Source organism: Leucoraja erinacea, chromosome 1 (genome assembly GCF_028641065.1).
Source record: "Leucoraja erinacea ecotype New England chromosome 1, Leri_hhj_1, whole genome shotgun sequence".
NCBI lineage: Eukaryota > Metazoa > Chordata > Chondrichthyes > Rajiformes > Rajidae > Leucoraja > Leucoraja erinaceus.
In genome coordinates this window covers 124,019,493-124,045,524 of record NC_073377.1, presented here as the reverse complement: position 1 = coordinate 124,045,524, position 26,032 = coordinate 124,019,493, and the positions used below count along the sequence as shown (strand labels likewise).

The following is a 26,032-nucleotide window of genomic DNA, read 5'->3' as shown; positions in this document are numbered from 1 at the left end:
CTGTTGAATCTCCAAGATCAGGTAATGTTCTGCATCAAAGCCTCAGAGGAAATGCTGGCAATAGTGCTTATTTATGTGAATGATTTTTGCTGGTGATTCTTTTCTGCTAAAATATTTACGTAGACATGAAAAAAGATTGATGTTATCATTACAGGGTTAGTAGCAATGTTACAAAATTATAAGATTTAAAAAATCAAGTCTGCAATTTATCCCATCAGATAAAGCATAAAAATAAGTTTAATAGTAAGATTAAATGAGGACTTATCAGTTTGAAGTTTGATTTTTATTTTATGAGGAGTTACGATGAGCGATTAAGTGAAGAAGAACCCCACCAGTCCACATGCGCGTCAATCTTCAAAGCAGTGGTGTGAAATTGCAGATAACAGTAATTGAAGTAACATAGTAAGCTTAGAGAACTAGAACTGCCAGATGACCTTAATGATATGAGGGCTGGGTGTGGTGGGCACGTAATCGCTCATCGTAACTCATAAAATAAATATCAAACTTCAAACTGGTAAGTTCTCCTTTAATCTTACTATTTTACTTCAGAGTCACGTGTGATTCCGTGAAGATTTCGAAGCTCTGTGATTTCATGCCATAGATGCGAATCCAGGCGTCACACACTGCATCAGTGACCCAGGATGAGTGAGTAATAAACAATGCATTTAAACATGGCATAGATTAAAACATGTTGATGCTTTAATTAACAAAAGGAAAACAATAGCAACCCCTCTCTCCAAGGGGAAAGCTACAAAACAGAACCCAAAATGGAATGGGCAAAAACCCCCGGTGTGGCAAGAGGTTTATTATGGAATCTTTGAAAAGTCAGTTCATTTGACCATCCTGCGGCCGTGAGGATATGGTCGAGAGGGACGTCCAGTGCCCTCACTGCTGACGTTGATGCCGCCCTGGTGGAGTGAGATTTAAAATTGTCAGTATCTACTCCCGCACACACCAGAACCTGTTTCAGCCATCTTGAAATGGTCTGTGCCGACACTTTCTTATGCGGCTGTTTGTGACTGATATATAATGCTTGCTCGGAGCCTCTAAGGCTTTTGGTGACTTTGGCATATTGTTGTAAGTGCTTAACTACACAAAACCTCAAGGCAGTGGGGTATGCCGTAAAAATAAGCTTGAACCCTGACACCCCTGGTCTGCTCTGCTTAAGTAAATCATTAATGTAAAACGTTATATTATTTACAGACGACACCATCCTGTCCAATCGCAGCTTCTGCAAAGCCTGGACCCTTTGCGCTGAAATTAGCGCCATGAGCATGACCACCTTGAGAGTGATTTTGGGTAAAGACAGGGATGTGGCTGGAGTCCACTGGCGAAGCAGCGTGAGAACCACACTCACATCCCAGATTTCTGAGTACCTGGGCCTGGGGGGGGGGGGGGGGGGGGGGGGGGGGGGGGGGGGGGGGGGGGGGTTAAAAATACCCTTCATGAAACCGGGTTATTAAAGGATGAGATCCAATAGAATGTTGTTCCAATCCCTGCCATAAGTACGATAACAAAACACTCCTGGCACTATTGATGGCATTATAACTTAACCCCTCATCAAAATATAGGGTTGAAAGAAATTCCAAAACGTCTGAGATGCGTGTCGTGTGGTATGATATATTCCCCCGTAAGCAGAACACCTCCCATTTCTTGACATGAGAGATGTACTGTTTTTTGGTACTATCCCTCCAGGCCGCAGTGATCACATCCACAGTACGATCGGATAGTCCGAGCCCCAGGTATGGCCTCCTCAGAATCTGCAAATTAATAGATCAATACGGTCACGCAATGGATGTTTCTCCCCAGTCACTGGGTGCACCAGTAGCTTACTGTGTTTAGGGACAGTCATAAAAGGCTGTGTTATTATTCCCTAAATGAGTGGGAACCATGGCTGTGTAGGCCAGTTAGACACTACCAAAACACCTGAGGCGGATTCCTGCTTGATCTTGAGCAAGCACCGACTGATGAGGCAAAATGGGGGAAATGCATATAATAACATTCCACCCCATTGTCGCGAGAATGCATCTACCGCCACTGCCCCAGGGTCTGGTTCCCATGAAACATACTTCGGTAACTGATGATTTAGTCTGGATGCAAACAAATCGATATCTGGTACACCATACCGAGCGATCAATATAATTAAACACTTCATGATTCAACATCCATTCTGTGTTGTCATTGAATTTCCGTGACCTGGTGTCCGCCACCATGTTGAATCTACCTGGTAAGTAGATAGCTGAAACCCAAATGTTTCTTGTAATACACCAGTGCCAAATGATGTTAGCCAATTTATCACAAGATACTGACTTGATTCCACCCATGTGATTGATATATGCCACTGCCGTAGTGTTGTCAATCTGAAGCTGAACATGCACGTGATGCATACCAGTACAATAAGCCTTAAGGCCATAAAATGCTCCCAACAGTTCTAAATAATTAATACCATGTGATTGGAAAATAAATGCCTCATGCATATTCCATCTGCCTCCGCAGCTAGATATGGTATCAGTAGCACCCCATCCTAGAGCACTAACATCAGTCTGTAAGACAACTGAAGGTCTTTCAATCAGAATTTTACTGGAGCAATGCCAAATGTTTGCTATCCACCATTATAATTCAGCAATGGCTTCAACTGGTAACTGCATGGGCCTATCAAAGTGACCTGCATGTGTTTTGAGTGCCTGCTCCTTTGCACGCTGTAAATTTTGGTAACGCAAAAGTCCAAATTGTGCAGCTGGAAAAGCAGCCACTAATTTGCTAAGTATGCCAGCCACATGTCGAATTGAAGGTTGTTGCTCAAGCACGAGCTCATTACAGCCTTCAATTAGTTCTAATCTCTTGCCCCTGGGCAGAGTCACCGACATGCGAGTTGAGTTAATAGTGAATCCCAAATAATCAATAACTCTAATTGGAATCAATTTGGATTTAACTGGATGAATGAGAAAACCCCAATCTCTCAAACATGAGTTTAGCAGCTGAAACAGATAATGCAGCTGCTTCCCGAATCTTCCCTATGATTAAGATATCATCCAAATAAGCCATTACAATATGACCCTGAACCCGGAGAAGCCCCAACACTAGTTTTAACAGTTTTGTAAATAATCTAGGGGCCGAGGTTAACCCATTAGGCAATGCTTTAAATTGCCATCATTGACTCATCCAGCTATACTTCAAATATTTCTGATGATTGCTATGAATGGGTACTGAATAATATGCATCTTTAAGATCTATATATGCCATATAGCATCCTCTGGAAATCAGTTGTTTGGCAGTAACAAAAGTTTCCATTTTGAAATGTTTATACTGCACAAAGGGGTTAAGGCTCGTCAAGTCCAGAATGATTCGACATTCCCCTATCCTTCTTTCGACAGATGGCGCAATGGGCTAAGTGTTCGGCTGGCGACCGGAAGGTAGCCGGTTCGAATCCTGCTTGGAGTGCATACTGTCGTTGTGTCCTTGGGGCAAGACACTTCACCCACCTTTGCCTGTGTGTAAATGTAATGTAATTATGTGAAGCACTTTGGGGTCAATGCAAGTTGACTAAAAATGTGCTATATAAATAAGATTATTATTATTATTATTATTATTATTATTATTATTATTATTATTATATTCTTTCGCCTAGGAAAAATATTAGACACAAATTGGTGAGATTGGTAAAAGGACTTCTCAATTACCCCTTTTTGGTATAACTTTTCAATTTCAGCTTGTACATCCAAATTTTCTTGTTGTGATAAAACCAATGTCCGACGGTGTATGTTGTGTGGGTGGACGCAAATTGGGAAGGAATTCAATTCGGAACCCTTGTATACTGCGCAGTATAAACAAATCTGATGTTATCCAATACCATTCATTCAAAAAGAAGTGCAATCTCTCACAACTTTTAACCGATCCACACATAATATGTTTCAAGCAGAACCAGACCCACCTACCTCCATGGTTACCGGTGGATATTTCTGTCCCCGAGTTTTGGGGGGTAAGCACATGTTCGCCCGTGCCACTGTTGGAGTGCGCCAACCGCGCATATTTGTGAATGGCCGGCTTGGTCCTTGGCCTGAGCCAGTTTCAGTGAACTATTTGTAGGGGTGCTGCCGTGGAAGTGAAGTTGCAAATCCCTGGGGCTTTGACGAGTCCAACCGTTCGTGCCTCGTCGTCGAGCTCCTTAACTCTTTTCAGCAGATTTGGTGGCTGAATATTGCTGGGTTTACACAGTGCCGCAAACTTTGGATTGATAGTAGGTCGAATGGCACGCTTTCTCAGGTAATTTATTTCAAAATGTGCATTGCACATTAGGGCCAAGGCATCCTGCTGTACCTCAGACAGGGGCCCTTCATGCACTGACCTGGCGAACGCTGTGATGCCCGAGGCGAGCAGCTTCAGTATCTTCTGCAGCCTCACTTCTTGAGCTCTGAAACCTACGCCCATGTGGCCCCATATGGCGTGGTTAATGGTCGGCACTTTGAGCAAGGCACAGTTAGCAGGAGTCTCATACATTTTGGACGTTTCCTCCATTGTGTGCTCTTGAAGCTGGTGTGAGGCCAGGTAATTTATACTTGTGGCCAATTCTTCACCCAGCGGTTCCCCTGTTTCGTTCGGGATTGCAAATCTTGATACCATTACTGGTACCTCTGGCTCCCCTTCAGGCCTTGAGGTATGCTCCATGGCTATACCTACGGACTCAGAGTCAGAATAAAACTGACCCTGAATGCTCTCCTCCGAGACGGAGACATTAACCAACCTTGACACAGGTGCCGCTGGCGCAGGTCCCCGAGGAGACCCGCGCTGATACAACGCCTCCTGTTGGAGAGTATCATGCTGGAGCATCCTCTCCATCAGGAGCTCCATCCTGGACAAACATCCAAAGACGCTGTCCACTGTAGGAGGGGAACCCTCCTGACCCGACTCATCCGAGTCCACGGGTCTTGCAGACTTCTGTGTGGCTTTCCGCCCCAATGGTGCAGCCACGGTGCTCTCAGGAGGCACCATGTCTGAAGTCACTGGCCGTACCGCCAACGACTCTGCAGGTGAGATAGACGGTCGCCCGCTACCCGCACTCCTGCGGTCTTCCATAGCTGCTCTCCCGGCGGCTCGCCTTGACTTCACCCTAGACGCTTTCTCCAGCGACTCGAACTTGCTCCTGTAACAAGAATTACTGAACCAAGAAAGCGACCTCCGACTAAGTTTCAAACACTTACCTGAGGGGTTTTAAACTTACCGGTGGAGGAGCCATGCGCTTGCCAGCCAGTCGTTGCGCAATGCGTCAGACGTAATGATGCTCATGCAGACTGGCGGGGTTCTTCTTCACGGAATCACTCATGTGACTCCGAAGTAAAATTTGACACCACTTTCATATCTTCAGTATTAAAAAAGTTATGGCCATTTTCATACTCGGAAATTAGCATCTTGTTCCCTATTGCTTTTCCATTGATTTAACTCAAAAGCTGTGATCAAGGTCAGTCAAAAGCCCATAACTTTCTTAAAAATTAAGAGAACTGAAATACATTATAGATGTTATAGATTGAAGCATTCTGAAACAAATATGAAACAATCTTACTTGGATGAATTGAAATTAAAGCATATAATTAGTTATCTAATTATAGCTAATTACAAAATTCAATTACTAGATCTAAACATCTATCCATTTCTTAAGAAAAAGTTAACATTTTTAAATAGCCTAAGTGTCCAATAACATTCACACAAGAATTCACAATATAACATGATTTTAAAATCTCATCATCATGAATTTATAGGCCAAATGGAAGGAATTTAGTGTTTATTTCCCGTAAATTAATGGCCATTTAAATCATCTTGCGAGTGAGATTTTGTGGAACGCGATCGTTTGGAATGTTGCGTTTGCAGTGAATTTGAACCCCATATTGGCAGAAAAAATACTGCCGGTTCGTATATTTACATAATCACATTTTCGCAATGTGAAATTTTGATTAAAGGCATCCTAAGAAGCACGTTTATATGTAAAAATAAACGGCAAACCTTGCTTTGTCCCATACGTGATATCCATCCCGTGGTCGACGTTGACGGCTTTAGAAGACGATTTTAATTTAACTCCTGCTATTAAATTATCCAGCGCTAATTTTAATAAACTTGATATAACGACAGTCAGAGCGAATTTTCTTCAGCAACTAAACAGCCTGACAAAGATCGATTTGAACAGGCTGGAGAAAAACGGCATTTTAAACCCGCCCCCCTCTCAAAGGCGCCAAAGTCGCGCACACGGCCAGTGACAGAACTGCAGCGCCGCTGAAGGGAAGTTTTGTAACAAACCTAGGATTAGTGTGATAAAAAACGGTCATGGGGTAAGTTTGACTTGGGTGAAGGTATTAAACAGACAATGGGAATTAGAGAAATGCAACAAATAATCTAATCATTCAATTTCCTTTCAAAGTCAAAATGACCATCATATTTCCAACCAATAATAAACAAATTCTGATACTTAAATGTACATATTTATTAATTTTACAAATAATGCGTTAGATATTCCAGAATTGGTTCTAATATCTTGTGCAACCTTCTTTAAAAAATATGGAATACATTCAACTTTGCAGCGTATGTAAAAATAAAAGAGGACAATGCGTGTGAATTCCATTTAACTGGGATTGATTGTAACAAGATTGTAACAAGAACAAGAAAGCATGATCCTGGACATTATATATTAGATCTTTGCATGGAACTGCTGAAGGATTTCTCAGAGCTTTTTCTTTGCTAATGTATCTGTTGATGAGTGTCTGAAGCAATCAGAACAAATCAGAAACATTTTATCACTTTGACCTTGGGATGATTATGTTTCACGGTAAGGCTTATGATGGTAAAGTGAAAAAGTTTTAATAAGTAAATACTAAAGGAGACTCGAAGGAGAGCAGCAGAGGTTCCCCTGATTCTGCCTAAAAAATACTTTTATAGAGGAAAAATAAGATTGTAGAATGGATTATGGTTAGAAAAGCAACACATGGAGAACATAACCAATAAAAACCATCAGAATAAAATCCTTGATTCCACAGGAAAGTTATGATCCTAGGGTGGAACAGTGGAGCATCGGTAGAGTTGCTGCCTTACAGCGCCAGAGACCCGAGTTTGATCCTGACGACGAGTGCTGTCAGTACAGAGTTTGCACGATCCCCCTGCAACCGCGTGTGCTTTCTCTGGATGCTCCAGTTTCCTCCCACATTCCAAAGACATGCAGGCCTCTGTAAAATAAAATAAACTAATTCTCACAAGTAGTATTGTAGTTGGGAAGTCATCTTGCAGTTATATAAGATACTAGACCAAGTGCAGACCCGTTGGGTCTGTTCCCCCAACGTGCGGTTGTGGGGGGGGAGGCGGCATGCAGCGTCACACACACTAACTATCCCCCCCACCCCCCCCCCCGCACTCACGCCAATTACCCCCCTTGATATTATATTAATATTATTAATTTGCTCCTTTTACCCCATAACCACCCTATCTACTGACGCATAGCCCCCCAACTCGCAGTCACATCTAGAGAGGGGGGGGGGCGGGGGGGGTAGAGAGTGAGGAAAGAGAGAGAGGGGGCAGAGACAGAGAGAGACACAGAAAGGGGCAAGAGAGGGAGCCGGAGGAGGGTGGAGAGGAGGAGAAGAGGGAGGGTGTGTGAGGGGGAGGGGAGGAGAGAGAGAGGGTGGGAGTGAGGGGGAGACAGGTGGGTGCTGAGGGAGTTGAGGGGGAGAGGTGGGGAGCAGGAAGGGGGAGGGAGGGTGGAGGGAAGTGGGTAGGGGGTTGGCGGGGCGGGGAGGGGGTTTAGGGAAGGGAGGGAGGGAAGGTGGGGATGGGATGGAGGGGATGTGGGGATGGAGGGGGAGGAGAGAGGGGGAGAGAGAGAGAGGGGGTGAGGTGAGGAGAGGGGGAGAGGTGGAGAGCAGGGAGGGGGAGGGAGGGTGGAGGGAAGGGGGTAGGGGTGTGTGGGTGGGGAGGGGGGTTTAGGGGAGGGACGGTGGGGGAGGGGATGGAGGGGGAGAGGAGAGGGGAGAGAGAGAGAAAAAGAGGGGTGGAGACGGAGAAAGAGAGGGGGGGGGGGGAGAGAGGAAAAGAGGGGGGAGAGGAGAGAGGGGGGAGGGAGGGAGAGGGAGGGGGGAGAGGAGGGGGAGTGAGGGGGGGAGAGAAGAGGGGGGGGAGAGAGGAGGGGGGAGAGAGAGGAGAGGAGGGGGAAGGAGGAGAAGAGGGAGGGTGGTGAGGGGGGAAAGGTGGGGGGGGGGGGGAGGGGAGAGGGGAGAGAGAGAGAGGAGTGAGGAGGGAGAGAGAGAGGGGGGGCGAGGGGGAGAGGTGGGGGGGAGGGAGGGTGGAGGGAAGAGGGTAGGGGGTGTGTGGAGGGGAGGGGGTTGACGGAAGGGAGGGAGGTGGGGGAGGGGATGGGGGGAGGAGAGGGGAGAGAGAGGAGAGAGGAGAGAGGGAGGGAGGGAGAGAGAGGGGGAGAGGAGAGAGGGGGAGGAGAGAGGGGGTGTGCTGAGAGAGGGGGAGAGGAGGAGAGGGGGAGGGGGAGAGGGGGAGGGGGGAGCAGGGGGGGGGGGAGGGAGGGTGGGAGTGAAGGGGTAGGGGTGTGTGGAAGGGGAGGGGTGTTTAGGGGAGCGACGGTGGGGGGGAGGGATGAAGGCGAGTAGAGGGGAGGGAGAGGGAAAAGGCGGGGAGGAGAGAGGAGGGGGGAGAGAGAGGAGAGAGGGGGGAGAGGAGAGAGGGGGGAGAGGAGAGAGGGGGAAGAGGAGACCGGGGGAGAGGGAGACCGGGGGAGAGGAGAGGGAGGGGGTGAAGAGGGAGAGAGGAGGGGGGGGAGAGAGGAGGGGGGGGAGAGAGGAGGGGGGGGAGAGGAGGGGGGGGGGGGGGAGGAGAGGGGGGGGGGATGATGGGGAGAGAGGGGGGGGAGAAAGGGAGAGAGACAGGGGGGGGAGAGAGAGAGGAGAGAGGGGAAGAGAGAGGGATAGGGAGGGAGGGAGAAGGGAGAGTGAGGGAGGGAGAGAGAGGAGGGGAGAGAGAGAGAGAGGGTGCCTTTTTACTTCAACCCAAACAACCATTTGCAGGTAGAGCTTTGTTCCCTCTAACCATATTTTCATTTTCAAACCACATTATGGGTACTCACAGCTGTGGAGATATTTGTTCAGTGTTATTCAGAGCTCTGATTGAGGCACACCACTTGCAGAGACTGATTGATGCACACCACTTGCAGAGACTGATTGAGGCACACCACTTCCTGGTTTTATAGTCCCTCCCCCTCCCTCCAGCAGGGGCAGCAGAGAGAATGGTGAATTTTGTAAAATCATTAATATCTCTATAATTTTTGATCGACGGGAAAAATCCTCGGTACACATGCGGCGGAGGGGGGCTCTGAGCGAGGTGGCCAAAAATGATGGCCGTAGGTGGCGGCGTTCTCTCGGAAATCGCAGCACAGAAGGCCAAAAGCGGTCAAGAACAGAGATTTAGTAAATACTAGACCAAGGGCAGACCCGTTGGGTCCGCTCCTCCAACGCAGGAGGAGAGGGGGGGAAGAGGAGGGGGGTAGGAAGGGGGGGGAGGGTAGAGGAGAGGAGGGGGGAGAGGAGGGGGGGTAGAGGAGAGGGGGGGAGAGAGGAGAGGGGGGAGAAAGGAGGGGGGAAGAGAGAGGGAGGAGGAGAGAGAGGGGGAGGAGAGGGAGAGGAGGGGGGAGGGAGAGAGGAGGAGAGGGGGGAGAGAGGGAGGGGGGGAGGGAGAGAGGAGAGAGGGGGGGGGGGAGAGGAGACTGGGTGGGGGAGAGGAGAGGCGGGGGGAGAGGAGAGGGGGAAAGGAGAGGGCAGAGGAGAGAGGGGGAGAGAGGTGAGGGGGGAGAGGAGAGGGGGGGGGGAGAGAGAGGGGGGGAGAGGAGGGGGGGAGAGGAGGGGGGAGAGGGGAATGGGTGGGGGGAGAGTAGAGACGGGGGGAGAGGAGAGCGAGAGAGGGGAGAGAGAGAAGAGAGGAGGGGGGGGAGAGAGGATGGGAGAGAGAGAGAGAGAGAAGAGAGGGGGAGAGAGACAGGGAGAGAGAGAGAGAGAAGGAAAGCCTTTTTACTCAACCCAAACCCCCCAAACAACCATTTGTAGGCAGTGCTTTTTTCCTTCAAACTAACCATAACCATATTTTCATTTTCAAACCAAATTAAGGGTACTTACAGCTGTGTAGACATTTGTTCAGTCATTCAGAGCTCAGACCTCCATGTTGTAGAGACTGATTGGGGCACACCACTTCCTGGTTTTATAGTCCCTCCCCCTCTCTCCAGCAGGGGCAGCAGAGAGAATGGGGAATTTTGTAAAATCATTAATATCTCTATCATTTTTAATCGACGGGAAAAATCCTCGGTACACATGCGGCGGAGGGGGGCTCTGAGCGAGGTGGCCAAAAATGACGGCCGTAGGTGGCGGCGTTCTCTCAGAAATCGCAGCACAGAAGGCCAAAAGCGGTCAAGAACAGAGATTTAGTAAATACTAGACCAAGGGCAGACCCGTTGGGTCCGCTCCCCCAACACAGCCGTTCCCTACACGTAGCCCCCACGGGAGACGTGGTCCTCCAACTCCAGCGGCTCAAGAATGAGCAGTGCTGCTGGTTTTAAATGGCGTCTTTGAGGCGAGATGCGGGCGCCAGCAGCCGTTATGGTCGCTGGCCAGCAGGAGGCGACAAAATGAGTGAGTTGGGGGGGGGGGGAGAAGGATTTAATGAAAAATGTGGACATAAACAGAACAAAATCTAATGAGGAGTGGATAGTTGGAATGAAAAGTGAAATGTCTAGTAGAGAATGCAGAAGAAAAATTGGCCAGGGTGGAATGGACCCTGATTATGTTGGTTGCAACTCGTAATCTTTGTGAGAGCTCGCAGTTTTCTGCTTGAGAAGATCATCCAAGCTGCATGCTCAATGGGGGAAGACTGTTTATATTTCCGTCGGCTTAGACAAAGCAGGCATAGGCATTGACTTTCTCATGGTGCAGGAATCAAACACATTTCCAAGCAGTTGATTCCATTTTAACATAAATTGACAGAATTTGGGCATGTACCAGGGAAGAGGTCGAGGCCTTTAACTTCAGCTGTTATTAAAGCTCTTTGTTGTTTAAGGGTGTAGGTCCAGCATAATGCTTGGTTTCCGAGTATCATGGAATAGTACAGCACAGCATGGCACACTGTGCTTTTGCTAGGTTGATTCAGATTAAGAATAGCCTTGAGTAAACACAGTATTGCAAGCAGCGACAAAGCTTCCCAGCTAGTGGCGAATTAGTTCATGTGTGTGGCTGTAATTGACAAAATAGATTATCCTTTACAAAGCCCCTGTACTATTATAGAATTCAGGGAAACAAAGTGCTGAAACTGACAGTGGACCAATTATAATTTGGACCCAGTCCAAGTTAATTTTGGAACCATTTTTCTTCTTTGCAGAACTTGGACAGGAGTCCAGGTTCTGTGCAGAGGTGACTAGCCCCAGTCCTCACAGCATAGGTTTCAAGCCAGCTTCCCCCTGCAGCAGCTGTCAAGTTTAAACAATGCAAATAAGGCTCCTCAAATGACCATTCTGAGACTTGGCCTGGTTTTTGAACAGATTTATTTACAGGAAGAAACTGAGCAATTTATTTCCATGCCTAAATGTGCCACAAAGAATCAACTGACCATGTGAGTAAATAGGAAGCATGGCATTATCAGAACATGGAATAGTACAGGACAGGAACAGGCCAACCAGCCCACAATGTCTGTGCCAAACATGATGCCGACCCTCATCTGCTTACACATAATCCATATCCCTTCATTCAGTGCATTTCCATGTGCTTATCCAAAAGTCTCTAAAATGCCACTCTCATATCTGCCTCCCCCTGGCAGCACGTTCCAGGTACTCCCAACCCATTGTGTAAAACAACATACCCCGCACATCTCCCTTGAACTTTGCCCCTTTCACCTTGAAGCTATGCCCTCCAGTATTTGATAATTCCATCTTGGGAAATAGGTTCAGTATCTACCTTATCTTTGACTCTCACCGTTTAATATTCTTCTATTAGGCCTCCCCACAACCTCTGGCGTTGCAGAGAAAACAATCCAAGCCTGTCCAACCTCTCCCTGTATCCTTCCTGCAATAGGGCGATCAGAATTGCATGCAGCACTCTAAATGATGCCCAACCAAAGATGCGTTATCACTTTCTGACTCTTATACTCAATGCCCTGATCAATGAAGGCCAGCATACCATGTGTACAAGAAGGCACAGCAACGCCTGTTCCTGCTGAGGAAACTCAGGAGTTTTGATGTCAGACAGGACATTTTAACAGCTGTCTATAAATCACTTATAGAATCTGTACTCACTTTTAACATCACATCCTGGTTCACCCTCACCTCTGTCAAAGACAAATCAAAGCTTTCCCGGATCATCAATCAGGCAAGCAAAATAACTGGCAAAACTCAAAATCAATTATCAGTACTCCACATCCAGGCAGTTAAAAGGAAAGCCAATCTCATTACACAGGATCCCACCCACCCCTGCACAAGTCTTTTCCAACTTCTGCCATCAGGCCGCCAATATAAAGTCCCCCTATCCAAGAAAAACATCCACAAAAACTCATTCATACCCATTGCCATAAACAGCTTAAATAAGAAATGAACAATGGACAAATTAACCCTCACAACTTGTCACTTTACATGTATATTTTATTTTCAACTTTTTACAGTTTTTAATCAATTTTTAAGATTGCCTCCTATTTCTGTGTAGCTGATCTATATTCCTGTCTGTATGTTGAGCCACGTCAAAGAAGATTTTCCGACTGCCTTAAGGTTCTGACCACAGTCTTTTGTTAACAGAGAGCCCTGTGACCCCAAGATCCCTCTGTGAGACCACACCTGGAGTATATTTCCCCCTAAGTGACAGTTTTTCGTTCTCAACGTCAATTTGAGGAAGTAGACTATTCTGCTGCTATTTTGACTGAGGGTGAGACCACAGTCTCACTTAGAGAGCCCAAGTGAGACCACGCCTGAAGTATTGTGTGCAGTTTTGTTCTCCGAATTTGAGGAAGGACATTCTTGCTATTGAGGGAGTGCAGCGTAGGTTCACGAGGTTAATTCCCGAGATGGCGGGACTGTCATTTGTTGATAGAATGGAGCAGCTGGGCTTGTACACTCTGGAATTTAGAAGGATGAGAGGGAATTTTATTGAAACATATAAGATTATTAAGAGTTTGGACACACTAGAGGCAGGAAACATGTTCCCGATGTTGGGAGAGTCCAGAACCAGGGCCCACAGATTACGAATAAGAGGTAGGCCATTCAGAATGGAGATGAGGAAAAACTTTGTTACCCAGAGAGTTGTGAATCTGTGGAATTCTCTGCCTCAGAAGGCAGTGGAGTCCAATTCTCTGGAAGTTTTCAAGGGAGTGTAGATAGAGCTCTTAAAGATAGAGGAATGAAGGGATATGGGGAGAAGGCAGGAACGGGGTACTAATTGTGGATGATCAGCCATGATCACAGTGAATGGCGGTGCTGGCTCGAATGGCCGAATAGCCTTCTCCTGCACCTATTATCTATGGTCTATTGTTTATTGTCTCGCAGTCTACGTTCCCAGCAATCTGGGTGCCAACTGCAAAGTTGCTAATCACCCCATCCACATTTAAGTCATTTATATCCATCACAAATAATAGAGGTCCCAGCACAGATCTCTGCGGAACTCCACTGGTCTCAGACCCCCTGTCTTAATATAAGTCTTAACCACAACCCTTTGTCTTCTCTCAGTAAACCAGTTCTGAATCCATATGACCAAGTAACTGTTAATCCTATGCATTTCATCTTCTTGATCGGTATAGCATGAGGGACTTTATCAAATGCTTACTGAAATCCATATGTCCAACATCCACTGCCCTACCCTTATTGATCATCCCTGTCACCTCAACAAAAAGCTTGATCCAGTTAGTAAGACATGAACTGCCCTGTACAAAACCATGTTGATAGCCTCTGATTAACTCATTCTCAAACGGGTCTCTAATTAACTCACACCCAAACGGGTGTAAATCCTATTCCTATTCAGGACCTCACCTGTGGCTGGTCAAGATGCCAAAGATATTTGCCAAGGCCCCCACAATCTCCACTCTTGCCCTCAATAAACCTGGGATAGATCCCATCAGACACTGGGGAATTATCTACCTTAATGCTCTTCAAGAGTTTGACCATTTTCTTCGTAATCCTCAAACTGCCCTTGCACATTAAAGGTTCAAAGGTTATTTTATTGGTCATACACCTATATGTAGTGAAATGCTTCTTGCCATGCAGCACATAAGGAAAGAATACAGACATAACAATAATAAAGAAATTTAAACATAAAAACATCCCCCCACAATGGTTCCCATTATGAGGGAAGGCACAGTGTCCAGTCCCCATCCCCAGTTCACCCATAGTCGGGCCTATTGAGGCCTCCACAGTTGCCTTTACGGAGGCCCGATTTTCCAGGCCGTTCTTGCCGGGTGATGGTGCTCCGGCGTCGGGAGAGTCTTCTCGGCGGCTTGGGCACACTGGAACGGCCGATTCCGTACTGGAGACCGCGGCCTCCGAAGCCAACAGGGCCGCGCCGGATGGAGCTCCACCACTGGCGATCTCATCGAGAGATCCTAGACTCCCGTTGTTAAAGTCAGCGCTGCCGCCCGCAGCTGGCCGCTCCACAGACCCACAGCTCGGCAGTCTCAGCTCACCGGAGCTCCAGCGCGGCGACCCGGGCAAGGCATCGCCCGCTCCGCAATAGCGCTCCAGCGCTGTGCCGCCGCCAAAGCCGAGGTACTGGGCGGTCCCCTCAGGAAACGCCGCTCCAGGCCCGCTGGTAGGCCGCGAGAACGGTTCGAAAATGCAGCCCGGAGAAAAGCTGCCTCTCCGACCAGGTGGGGACCCTGAAAATTATTTTTCACACTTCCCCCCCCCCCCCCCCCCCCCCCCCCCCCACATAAAAAAGACTATAGCTCCAAAAACAAAACACTAAAACTGGCTAAAAATTTAAAAAAGAGTGAGAAACTAACAGCTGCAGGCTGGGCAGCCATACCACACAGGACGGCGCCCCCTAAGTATTCTCCACACTGATCTCACTGTCTTCCGTGTCCTTCACTAAGGTGAAAACAGATGCAAAGTACTCATTTAGTGCCTCAACTATATCACCTAACTCCAAGCGTAAGTTCCCTCCTTTATCCTTGAGCAGTCCTACCTTCTCCCTGGTCACCCTCTTGTTTTTAATGTGGGCATAATTTTCTTTCATCCAACGTCATGTGCAAATGCCTATCCAAAAGTTTCTTAAGTGCCACTATCATATCTGGCTCCACCACCACCCTGGCAATGCATCCCAAGCACCCACCCCCTCTGTGTAAATACAAAAATGTTCCCCGCCCATCTTCTGTAAACTTTGTATTTCTCACTCTAAAGCTATGCCTTCTAGTCTTTGGCATTTTTCCTCTAACTATCTACTTTATCTATGCCTGTGATCATTTGTTAATCAATCGTTCCTCCAATTGATTTTCTTGGTGGTGTGGTATGGGCCTGCAGTACACCACAACGTTATATATTGGTCATTGATTTAATAATTGTAAGTTCAGCCCAATTTTGCTTGAGTAAGAAACAATATTTGTCCTTAGATTGGAGAGGGGAGAAGAGGGTGTGGCTGGGGTGCCACTCATCCCTGATTATATTAGTTAATAATAATAACTTTATTTATAGAGCACTTTAAAAACAACCACAGTTGCAACAAAGTGCTGTACATGACTAATCATGGACAATAAATTATTACATAACAATAAAAACATTAAACGAAAGAGTAAAAACAATAAAATTAAAAACATTAAAAGCACTAAAAACAGGAGCAAAGTCTCAAGCAGTCAAAAGCCAAGGAATATAAATGTGTTTTAATACTGGTTTTGAAGATGGACATTGAGGGGGCCTGTCTGATGTGCAACGGCAGGGTGTTCCAGAGTGCCGGAGCAGCAACAGAGAAGGCTCTATCCCCTCTGAGCTTCCGCTTAGACCTCGGTACCTCCAGGAGCAGCTGATCAGCTTGCCGAGACAAGAGTGAGGTGTAAATGGAGTCAATTGAAGGGAGGTTGGTTTGCGTGATGGTCTGGCCTGCGGCCACAATTCATTGCAATTTCTTGCAGGTTCAAATTTCATTGATTTGAAGTTGTGTTTGTGATTGGAATATCAATGTGAGATTCCAGTCTGTTGTTATCAATGTTTTTTATAGTAAACATGCTTTTTACAAAATAATGTATAATTACATCCACATTTTTAAATGTCTACAGATTTCCACAGCAGCGTGATATTTTGTACAGCTCTGTACTTATTTTACAAATCTAGTGGGATATACTTGGGCTTTTTTATATTGGACAGGGATCAATGAATTTCTGTTTGTGGTGAACTGAGCAACCGACATGTTTGTTCCAGCCATGTGTCTTTTTTTGCAGGAGTTGAAACTGGCTGCTTATCTTATACAGCAACTGGACATGCCAGTGCACATACTTCAAGCTCTGCTCAAACTGCTTCTTCCCAATATCATCCAGGAAGAATTAAATCCATTTGTACACAGGATTTATCCCAAACAAAATGTCAGCAATGGGATGAACAAGGACACCGTGGATAAGGAGAGAAAGAGGTAAGGCCTGTTGATTACTACTGTTAGAAACCAACCTTTCCATCAAAAAAAATATTTTTTTAATCCATCAAATTATGGATTCAATTTGATGCATATTTCATCAAATATTAAATATTTGCAAGGTGCAATAACATGAGTTATTGGTGCAATAACATGAGTTCCTTAGCTGAAAAAATATGTTTTTTAACGTTGATTTACACAGCACATCAGTTGGTTTAAAGTAATTTATTTCCCCCTTCCCGAGGAGGTAGATATGAAAGCACTCAGCTTAATGCCTGGGATTTGAGATCAACATTACAGCTTATCCTTCATCGTGACACGATCATATTATCTCAGGAATTCATTAATAGAAATTCAGATGCTGCTAGACTTGAGCAATGCAGCTTGTCATCTTTGATCTCACCATCTTGAGCTGTCAACCTAACAACCAGTGAGCTTCTGAAAACAGCTAAATGACTGGCAAGCCCTTCATCTTCATGGTTGTTTTGCAAGATCCCAATCTGTAACAGTTACAGTAAATTCTGACTTTAATATCTAAACAACTATTTAAAGTTTAGTTATTAATTTACAAATATTTGTTTTTTTTTTACAAACCCATGATCTGATCTGATCTTTTCTTGCAACAAATTTGAAAGAAGGCTGATAACTGATATCATGTCCTCCAAAATTACTGACTGTTGCACTGAGATTATGTGGGTCTCATAATATATTATTGTTTGGCCCATTGAAATATAACTGAAATAGCTATATGAATTTGTACTCTGGATTCAAAGGAATTAGTTGGGGAAATGGATTACTTCTTCACTTTACTTGTTTTTTCTTTTACATTCACATACTTTTCCTAATATTCACCAGCACTAGGGGCGCTGCACTGGCAGCAGCCTCTGCCTACAGCCTGTCTGTTATTTCTGTCTTTTTTATTATTTTTAGTTAGTCCAAAGTTTTGTGTTGGGGGAAACTTTTACTTTTCTATGTGGGGGAGGGGGGCAGGGTAAGGGGGAAACCGTTTCCCAGTCTCTTCCTGGCGGGGACGCGACTATTTCTCCGAGTCGCGTCCTCGCCCCCCACCTCGCGGCCTACCAGCTGGATCGGAGCGGCCTTTCCTGCCGGGGACCGGGAACCAGACCAGGGCTGCTACAGCGGCGGCGCAGCGCTGGATTCACCGTGGAGCGGGCGATACCTACCTGGGTCGCCGTTGGAGCTCCGGAGCATTGGGCCGCTGCTCCAACATCGTGGAGCTCTGGTGCGGAGAGCTTCCAATGCGGGCGGTGTTGAACAACATCGTGGAGTCCTAGGGCGCCATGCATAGGATCTCCAGCAGCAGTCTCCACCCGGCGCGGCCTGCGGACTTTGGGAGCCGCAGACTACGGTAGGAGGGGGCCAACTCTGTGTCCACACCGCTGAGGACGTCCCGCAGCTCCGACGTCGGACTTACAAAACCCCGGCGGGGACATCGGGCCGCCCGTAGCGGCAACTGCGGAGGTCACGGGAAGGCCCTGACCACGGGGAATAGTGGAGGAAGAAGACTGACTTTGGTGCCTTTCACACATAGTGGGGAACTTTGATTCTGCTGTGTGGAGATGTTTTATGTCAAACCCTATAGTGTGTTGTGTCCTGTTGATTTTTATTGTATGGCTGTATGGAAATTAATTTCACTGTGCCATCAGGCACATGTGACAATTAAATCTATTTTGAATCTTAAATCTTGAATCATATTTTATTGTTCAACATGGAACTGTATTGTTGGGAATCAGGTGCTCCCTCTAAGAATGGACCATTGAGAGTTGTTCATTGGGCTTGCCCATCACATACATTGAAGCTCACCAATCAACAGGGTTTAATAATAAAATGACCAGAGGAAGAAGGATAGATACAGGCGATGAAATAATCTGCTTATATGCAAAACAAAATATTCATAAAAATAAACTTCAATTGACTTAAAATAAAGAAAAAATAAATAGAAAGAGCATTTGCAATGATTGGAAAACATGTGAATAGCTGAGGAGAAGGCAGGTCAGATGGAAATGAAAAGGAAATTAGCCTTTTGAACAGGCTTCAGCAGACAATGAATGGAGATGTATGGAGATTTTCCATTTCCACCAGTAACATATCTATAAATTCTCCTGTCGCATTTTAATATCATACTGTTATTTAAGTGCAATTTTCCAATATGTTTCCATAGATTTTATGCCTGTAAAGGGTTTCAGCTAATGGAGAGGTTGGATAAACTTGGATTATTTTCTCTGGAACGACGGAGGTTGAGGCGAGACTTGATAGACGTGTATAAAATTATGAGATGCGTAGATAGGGTGGATAGTAAGAATTTTTTTCCTCGGATGTAAATATCCAACGCTAGAGGAAATGGCTATAAGGTGAGGGGGGGGAGGGGGTTTCATGGAGATGTGAACCAACAAAATACCAGATCAAAGGGAGGCTACAGATTTTTGACTGTTGAGTAGAGCAACTACTCGTGGATAAAAACTGTTTTTATGTCTAGCTGTGGCAGCTTTGACAATCCGGAGTCGCCTTCCATAGGGAAGTGATTCAAAGAGTTTTTGGCCAGGTTGAGAGGGATCAGAGATTATCTTGCCCGCTCGCTTCCTGGCCCTTGCAGTGTACAGTTCAACAATGGAGGGAAGGTTGCAGCCAATAACCTTCCCTGCTGATCGGACGATTCGCTGCAGCCTCCAGGTGCCGTGCTTGGTGGCTGAGCCAAACCAGACCATGATGGAGAAGGTGAGAACAGACTCTACGATGGCTGTGTAGAATTGGACCATCATTGCCAGTGGCAGATTGTGCTTCCTCAGCTGCCGCAGGAAGTGCATCCTTTGTTGTGCCTTTTGACTGTGGAATCGATGGTAGCCCCCCACTTAAGGTCCTTGGAGATGATGGTTCCCAGGAACTTAAAAGACTCTACAGATGTGACTGTGGTGTTGTTGATGGCAAGTGGGGTGAGGGGAGGGGGAGCTCTTCTAAAGTTAAAAGGCTAGATGCATGGAAGTGCAAGGAATAGAGTGATATTAATCATGTGCAGGCAAATGAATTCAGTTTAACTTGGCATGCTGCACTGTTCTTCGTTCTATCATTCCTCATGTTCTAACGTTAATTTTTTTAAATTCTGGAATTTACAGTTTACTCTCAAGTGTAAAGAATGATAACAACAGTGAACATTTTAGATTTCTTTGCGGTTTCATCCGTCAAATATATTACTGCTTCTACCTACAGGAAACTTTGGAAGTCATTGGAGCTAAAGCTGAGGAACAAGCTCATTGGTGAAAATCTGGGGAATGTTAATATTCCCTGTAGCAGGAAAGGAAGGTAATAACTCTTAATGGCCCATGTCTATTTGTTAAACTTATGTGTTTATGTTTTCAAACAAATCAATGCAGTTGGAAATGAAATATGACTGTCATTTATTTATTTTCCAATATGAATTACCTACAGTAAGCATATTTATTGGAGAAGTCAACTGTATAATAGGCTATGATTTAAAATAAATATACTGCTAGACCAACACTTATTATAGCTATAACATTAAAACAATGAAAGGTTTGTTCACCTTCAGTTTGTTGGTATTGTAAACATTGGAGGAGTCAATTATCTCTAAACCAATAAATCTCTAAACCATTTAGTTTGGTTTCGAGATACAGTGTGGAAACAGGCCGTTCGGCCCACAAGGTCCACACTGACCATCGATCATCTGTACACTATTTCAATGTTATCTCACTTTTGCATCCAACAACGTTAACACGTTAGGGGCAATTTACAGAAGCCAATTAACCAATTAACCTATAAAGCAGCATATCTTTGGAATGTGGGAGGAAACCGAACCACCAGAGAAAACCCATGCAGTCACAGAAAGAGTGCCCAAACTCTGTACAGGCAGCATCCGTAGTTTGGATTGAATCCGGGTCTCTGGCATTGTGCGGAAGCAGCTTTACTGCTGCACCACGGTGCCACCTCTAGACCCAACACTTTGTGGATGAGCAAGGAATGGCCAGAAAGATTTTTTACGCTTTACTAATTGTAATGAACATCTGGTATGAACCTTCCATTAGTGAGGGAAGGAAGGACAGATTAGTGTTTTAGAAAGGTTGGAAAGTGGAAGAACAGGGAGTGAGAAATATCTACAGATCCTACAATCTCATTGTTGCGGGTTAATGCTTTGCTAACTTGAAAGCCATTCAGGGATCATCATTGCAATAACAAAGACATGTAACAATAGACCAAAAATGTGCAATCATCCTCATCTTCCTCATTATGCACATGATTTTATTACTTTTGTGTTTCCCATTTGTTCTCAAGGGTCAAACACATTATCACATACTGAAGATGGGCATAAAGTGCTGGGGTAACTCAGCGGGTCAGGCAGCATCTCTGGAGAAAAAGGATGGGTGACATTTCTGATCAGAAGCCTTCTTCCGACTGGAGAAGGATCTTCTTCTGACTGGAGTTCTTCAGACTGATTCTGAAGAAGGGTTCTGACCCAAACTATCAACCTTCTTTTCTCTCCAGTGTTGCTGCCCTACCCGCTGAGATACTTCAGCACGTTGTGTCTGTCTTTGGTATAAACCAGCATATGCAGTTCCTTCCTACACATTATCACATACTGTAAAAGGAATCCAATGCCAACATTGTCTTCATAACTCAAGGGTGCTGATGTGAACTATAGATGTATTACCCAGCCCTTCACACCTCCTAAACTTGCCAGATGTTCCATTTGGTTCTCACTACATTTTGGTTTGGGATATTTTTCTGTATCAAAGGCCTGTAGAAGTGTTAACTAGGTATGCAGGAAATTGGGTGAATCACCCATTGAGAACATCACACTTTAATCCTGTAGTCATCATCTATCTCCTGAAGCACCATCGCATTCTTCATCATTTTTACTGCTGCCTTTCCTTTCAAGAACCCAATAAACATTGCCAATTGCAAATGCCAAGCTTCTTTACCAGGCTGCACCATCGAGAGCATCCTTACCAACTGCATCACAGTATGGTATGGCAACTGCTCTGTCTCCGACCGGAAGGCATTGCAGAGGGTGGTGAAAATTGCCCAACGCATCACCGGTTCCTTGCTCCCCTCCATTGAGTCTGTCCAAAGCAAGCGTTGTCTGCAGAGGGCGCTCAGCATCGCCAAGGACTGCTCTCACCCCAACCATGGACTGTTTAACCTCCTACCATCCGGGAGGCGCTACAGGTCTCTCCGTTGCCGAACCAGCAGGTCGCGGAACAGCTTCTTCCCAGGCGGCTGTCACTCTACTCAACAACGTACCTCGGTGACTGCCAATCACCACCCCCCCCCCGGACACTTATTATTATTTATTCAAATCATTTGCTATGTCGCTCTTCCAGGGAGATGCTAAATGCATTTCGTTGTCTCTGTACTGTACACTGACAATGACAATTAAAATTGAATCTGAATCTGAATCTGAATTTATTGCTCTTCAAAGTCCATGAATAACTCACTATCCCCCAAATATTTCATCAATACTTCTTGTTTGACCCCCAAAACAATACAAGAATAGCACTCAGTGAACATTCCTTTTCTCTCATGTTATTATGAGTCCTTAATCAGCCCTTCCGCTTTGTTATTGTCTGCAGCTTTGGCGTAGTTGACCACACCACCCTCCTCGATTGTTGTGCATTCAGATGAGACTATCGTCCTGGTTCCAATCTTTTCTTTTTTGTTCAGAGAATCACTTCATTTCCTGGGGTCACCGAAGGATCATTTTTCAGTCCCACTCTTTTCTCATGATGTCCAAGCTGCAAGTTTTGACAGTGACCCCTGAGCTTTATGTCAATGCTATCCAACTCAACTTCACCATTGTGACTAAACTGTAAGATTACTTGTCCTATATCAAGTACTGAATTTTCTCCCACAAAATAATACGAAGACCAAATGCTCAATGCCAGATTTTGTTTGATAACGCTGCTGTGAATTGCCTTCGGGCATTTTGCTATTTTAGAAATGCTACATCAAGGCGCAAAATAGAGGTAAATTAAATGGATAGTCTCTGTGGACTTACACTGTTATCCTCAAATAAATATGAAACTATAGTATTTTTCATTACCAGTGTGCCCATGATTTGTACAGCTGAATAAGATTGGGTGAATTAATGGGTGATGTTCTGCATAATGACCCAAGCTTGGGTAGCAATTGTGTGTTTGCATTAATTTTTGAGTGTTCAGTAAAAGATAACAGCATGACATTTTTATCATGTGGTACTGTTTATTTAAACACTGCATATTTGATTAAAGATATAGAAAGGAAACAGGCCCTACTACATGCCAAAAATCGATCACCTGTTCACACAAGTTCTACGTAATCCCACTTTCTCATCCAATCCCTACCCACTAGGGGCAATTTCCAAAGGTCGATTTAACCTACAAACCCACACATCTTTGGAATGTAGGGGGAAACCGGAGCATCTGGAGGAAACATAAGACAGGGAGAACGTACACACTCCTCACAGACACAGCACCAAAGGTCAGGATCGAACTCTGGCATTGTAAAGCAGCAACTCTACCAGCTGCACCACGGCGGCTTACGGCGGCAGGCGCGGGCACACCGCGACGCCCTGTGTCTCCCTTTCAAGGGAGATGCTAAAAATGCATTTTGTTGTCTCTGTACTGTACACTGACAATGACAATAAATTGAATCATTTCATTTTTTCATTTCATTTCATTTCATTTCATTTCATTTCATTTTCACTGTGTCACACATAAAATGAAAATGGATTTTTCCTGGAGTGAAAGGTAGTTGTGACCAGACCTGGTTTGTTTTCCTCCACTGCCTGGCATGATTAGCGATTGCACATCTGATGAAATGTTCTATGTCAGATGGTAGCTCCCAGAGCCTGGTTTCTTTTGGAACATTTGGCCAGAGTTAACAATGCATATCACATACCGACTTTCTCCATCCACAACGTACCAACTTCCCCATGTACCGACCCTGACAAGCAACCCTCGTGTCCCCCAACCTATCAACCAGGCTCTGAACCGAAGCCCTAAATGATTAAGATCCTGATCTCCACTGTTCCCACCAACAATTCACAAGTTTGTGATTTTCATCCTCCACTCCATCATCTCCCATCTCTCTAGTTCTGATACGGATTCCTCTTTTTGTCTTTCCTGTTTGTTATCTATAGGACAAAGTCTTGGGCACTCTTTAGTTTAGCTTAGTTTAGAGATATAGACTGTAAACAAGCCCTCAGAATCACCAATACCACACTGACCAATGATCACCCATACACTAGTTCTATCCTACACACTAGGGACAATTTATCAAAATCAATTAACCTGTCTTGGAAATGTGGGAGCAAACAGAAGCACTTGGAGAAAACCCACGGTGTCACTGTGAGAACATATAAACTCCATACAAACAGCACCCATAGTCAGCATCAAACCCTGGTCTCTGGCCAGATGTACAATTGTGTACAATTAATGTACAATTTCTATTTAATTGATAATTCATATGCAAGTTGTATTCATTTTTGTCTTTCTTGAATTTTGTTTGTAGTATATTGAAGAAGAAACGTCTACAGCTCTTGAAACAGGTATCTTTTTCTCAAAGCCACGGTTCCTCTGAATTCCTTCCTGACCACCATCCTGAACTAATTAATGAAGGAGCAGGACAGATGCTGAAGTTGGCAGATACAGGAGAGAAAGTCTTTGTGTTCCGGAACAAGGAGGGCGAGACATGCTCCAAGTACATTCCACCAAAAAAGAAAAAACGCAACTTCCTCAATTTAAAAAGATCAGCTGTCGGAAACTGGGATGAACATTAAATTACCTAATTCAAGGTTTTCATTAGTTTGAAATCTTCAGTTTGAATCATAAACATTTAACCTCTATGGTACTGATGCAAGGTTTAAAGTGAGTGGTTGAACAGCATTGTCGTTCTATTTGCCTCATCTTTTTTGGAATATAGATATAGCCAATTTAGATCAACTTTTGGGAACTTTCCTCCCACTTCTTTCTCAAACACCTCTCAATGGCCATTAAATCCCTGTTTGTGGCCAGATTTAGTTGTGTTATTCTTTCTAAAAAATCCAGTGATAATGTTTCTTAATTTTCCTCTTTACTGGGCTCACTAAAACCAAATTTTAATTGGAATAAACCATTATTTTTGTTCTGATCGTGCTTGTTTGATTTGCTTAATGACCATGTTTTGAACTATCTATATAAAGAAAAATGTATATTTGTTTCCTTGCCCTTTTGTTTTAGGGAAATTTGACATTTTGTGATGGGAGTTTTTTTCAGTGTTCAATGATTTTAACGGATGGGTATTTTCCTGAATTCAATGTTAGCTTGCATGAGATAATGTTTTCACTCAGAAGTTATTTGTGCAGTGTGGTTGCTCAGCAAAACATCCATGTGAAGGAAATAGTTTTGTTTGCTTGCTTCAATCTGCTCTAAATTCCCCCAAAATATCTGAATGGATATCACCTGGGAGTACTGCATTTATTTTTCAGATCTATTATTAAGCGCTAGATTAATAATAGTTAGATTGAGTATAAATGTTTTTTCATAATTTAATCTACCTTACTTTACTGCAAAGTAATGACTTGATGATGCTTTGAAATGCATTTGTCATCATATAAATCTCTCTTCCAACCCTGTAAATCCAGAGATACAAAATGCTGGAATAACTCAACGCATCAGGCAGCATCTAGGTGATGTTTTGGGTCAAAACCCTTCTTCAGACTGAGAATCTAATTTGTGGGTCCAGATATGGTTACCAGCAAATATGAGTAGAAATTAAATGCAAGAACCTAAATGATATGTAAAAAAAAGCAAGTGCATTGTTTTATTTTTGTCTGGACATGCTGAGGCTGAAATTGGCTCATTTTCTGTGTAGTTATATGGTACATTCTATGTAATATGAAAGATGATTTTCATATCTCTAGCAGTGATTGTTAATGTGAGCTTGTGGAACTTGAATTCCCTTTTAACAGAAAAATAAGTGCACACTTTCATTCAGAGATTGGACCAGACCTGGCCTGTTGTCAAAACTCATCTCCAAGGGAACCCCAAAGATTGTCTGTTCTAGATTCAAATACACTAGCTCATTATTTGTTTGAAATAACAATACGTAGATGAAACAAGAAACAAATCTGACATCAATTCCCTCCACTGACCCATTAAGTTCCTCCAGCACTTTGTGTCTGTAGTGTTTCAATGTCTGGCTTCCAAATTAACAGTCACATACAAGTCTAACAATCTTATCTCAATTCAACTATAGTCTATTTGACATCAAGTGTCATCAGTGTTTAATTGTCATATGCACAGGTGCACAAATATCACAAATATCAAAAGCACAAATATCAAAAATGTACAATGACATTTTTATTTGAATGAGCTTTACAAGTACATTAACTTTGGACTTTTTTTGCCTTCCATCACAGTGAGGAATGTGTG

At 44.6% G+C, this 26,032-nt stretch overlaps 1 protein-coding gene across 1 annotated transcript in view; it reads left to right on the top strand.

The window, feature by feature from the left end:
- LOC129695846 (limbin-like) overlaps positions 1-24,750 on the top strand; it is a 146,925-nt gene extending 122,175 nt beyond the window's left edge. The window contains exons 17-20 of the mRNA XM_055633261.1: positions 7-21; positions 16,423-16,610; positions 19,836-19,928; positions 24,132-24,750. Coding sequence (XP_055489236.1) covers positions 7-21; positions 16,423-16,610; positions 19,836-19,928; positions 24,132-24,399 — 564 coding nt within the window. The 3' untranslated portion in view covers positions 24,400-24,750. The remainder of the gene's footprint in view (positions 1-6; positions 22-16,422; positions 16,611-19,835; positions 19,929-24,131) is intronic.
- The last annotated feature ends 1,282 nt before the right edge of the window (positions 24,751-26,032 follow it).